The sequence below is a fragment of the Empidonax traillii genome, unplaced genomic scaffold, assembly GCF_003031625.1.
Source record: "Empidonax traillii isolate 1590-97213 ecotype Southwest subspecies unplaced genomic scaffold, ASM303162v1 scaffold1790:size96177, whole genome shotgun sequence".
Taxonomy (NCBI): Eukaryota; Metazoa; Chordata; class Aves; order Passeriformes; family Tyrannidae; genus Empidonax; species Empidonax traillii.
The window spans coordinates 60,895-61,967 of NW_020956983.1; the positions used below are offsets into that span (position 1 = coordinate 60,895).

General features: G+C 55.3%; 1 protein-coding gene across 3 annotated transcripts in view; it reads right to left on the reverse strand.

Moving 5' to 3' along the window:
- LOC114071021 (agrin) overlaps window positions 1-1,073 on the reverse strand; it is a 44,908-nt gene that overhangs the window by 12,618 nt on the left and 31,217 nt on the right. For all 3 annotated transcript variants that reach the window (XM_027908678.1, XM_027908677.1, XM_027908679.1), the window contains one exon: window positions 250-442. In XM_027908678.1, the coding sequence (XP_027764479.1) occupies window positions 250-442 (193 nt within the window). The remainder of the gene's footprint in view (window positions 1-249; window positions 443-1,073) is intronic.

A 1,073-nucleotide genomic window follows, 5' to 3' on the forward strand; every position in this document is an offset into this window, starting at 1 on the left:
CACCTTCCAGCTTTTCAAAATGCAAAGTGACATCAGAGAATTAACTTTGCTGAAAAGTGCCAGAGGGAAATGAGCTCCCCATCGCATCCAAAAAACAACCCCAAAGCCTTCTCCTCTCCTCATCTGTTTGATTCTGGGTCTCTCAGAATGCGACTCCAAGCCCAGCATCCTCCTGACGTCCCGCCAGGACCATTCTGGCTGGAGCAGCTCCTCTTCCTCCCCATCAGGTGGAGGTGGGAGGGCACCCACCTGAGCTCCACGAAGCCGCCCACCAGGGCCAGGGAGATGAAGTCCTTGCCGCGGTTCTGGCCGTTGTAGAGCAGCAGCCCCCCCAGCTCCAGGGTGCGGAACTCCATGGCGATGCGCACCGTGTGGTACGCCTTCATCATCTTGAAGGCCAGGTAGGACTTGCCCCCGAAGCTGGGGATGAAGTACCTGATAGCTGCAAGAGCCAGGAAGAGGAGTGAAGAGGGATAGAAGGACACAGAGCCTGACATGAGCCCGGGAACATTTTCTACCTGTCCGGACACAAGGGCAGAGGGAAGCTGGTTGTCTCCCCTGAGCCCACGCTCACACTGGGACCCAAAACCCCTCTTGTGATGCCATTCCCCCCAAAGACTGCTCCCAGGCTTTAAACATCTGTGGTGTTGCTCCCCCAGCCAGCTCCTCCCAGTTAAAAACTAGAGCTGTTGTTCCTTTCCATGCCCAGCTATTGCATCCCCTGTGCTATCAGCCGGGCTCTGCTGCACACACAGCTCCTCGTAACTCAGCTTCCCTGCTCCTCAGATAATTTTTATCTCTCCTCCCAGAATCCCACATGACAGATTTACATTCATCACTCCAGGCTTTTGTTCGCTGGGGCTGAGGTTTTCCAAGGGATCTGCGAGGCCAAGCCCTATTAAAATGAAGAGGGCTGGACACCCACAGCTTTGAGCGCTCCAGATTATGGCTTTAGGGACAAAGCTTTTCAGGAATAAGCACTCCCAGCCGCCCAGAGTCCCCAGCATGACCCCAAACTGCCAGTGGGGGCTCACAGTAAATAACAGCAGCTCTGGGTAAGCGTGCTGCCAGTC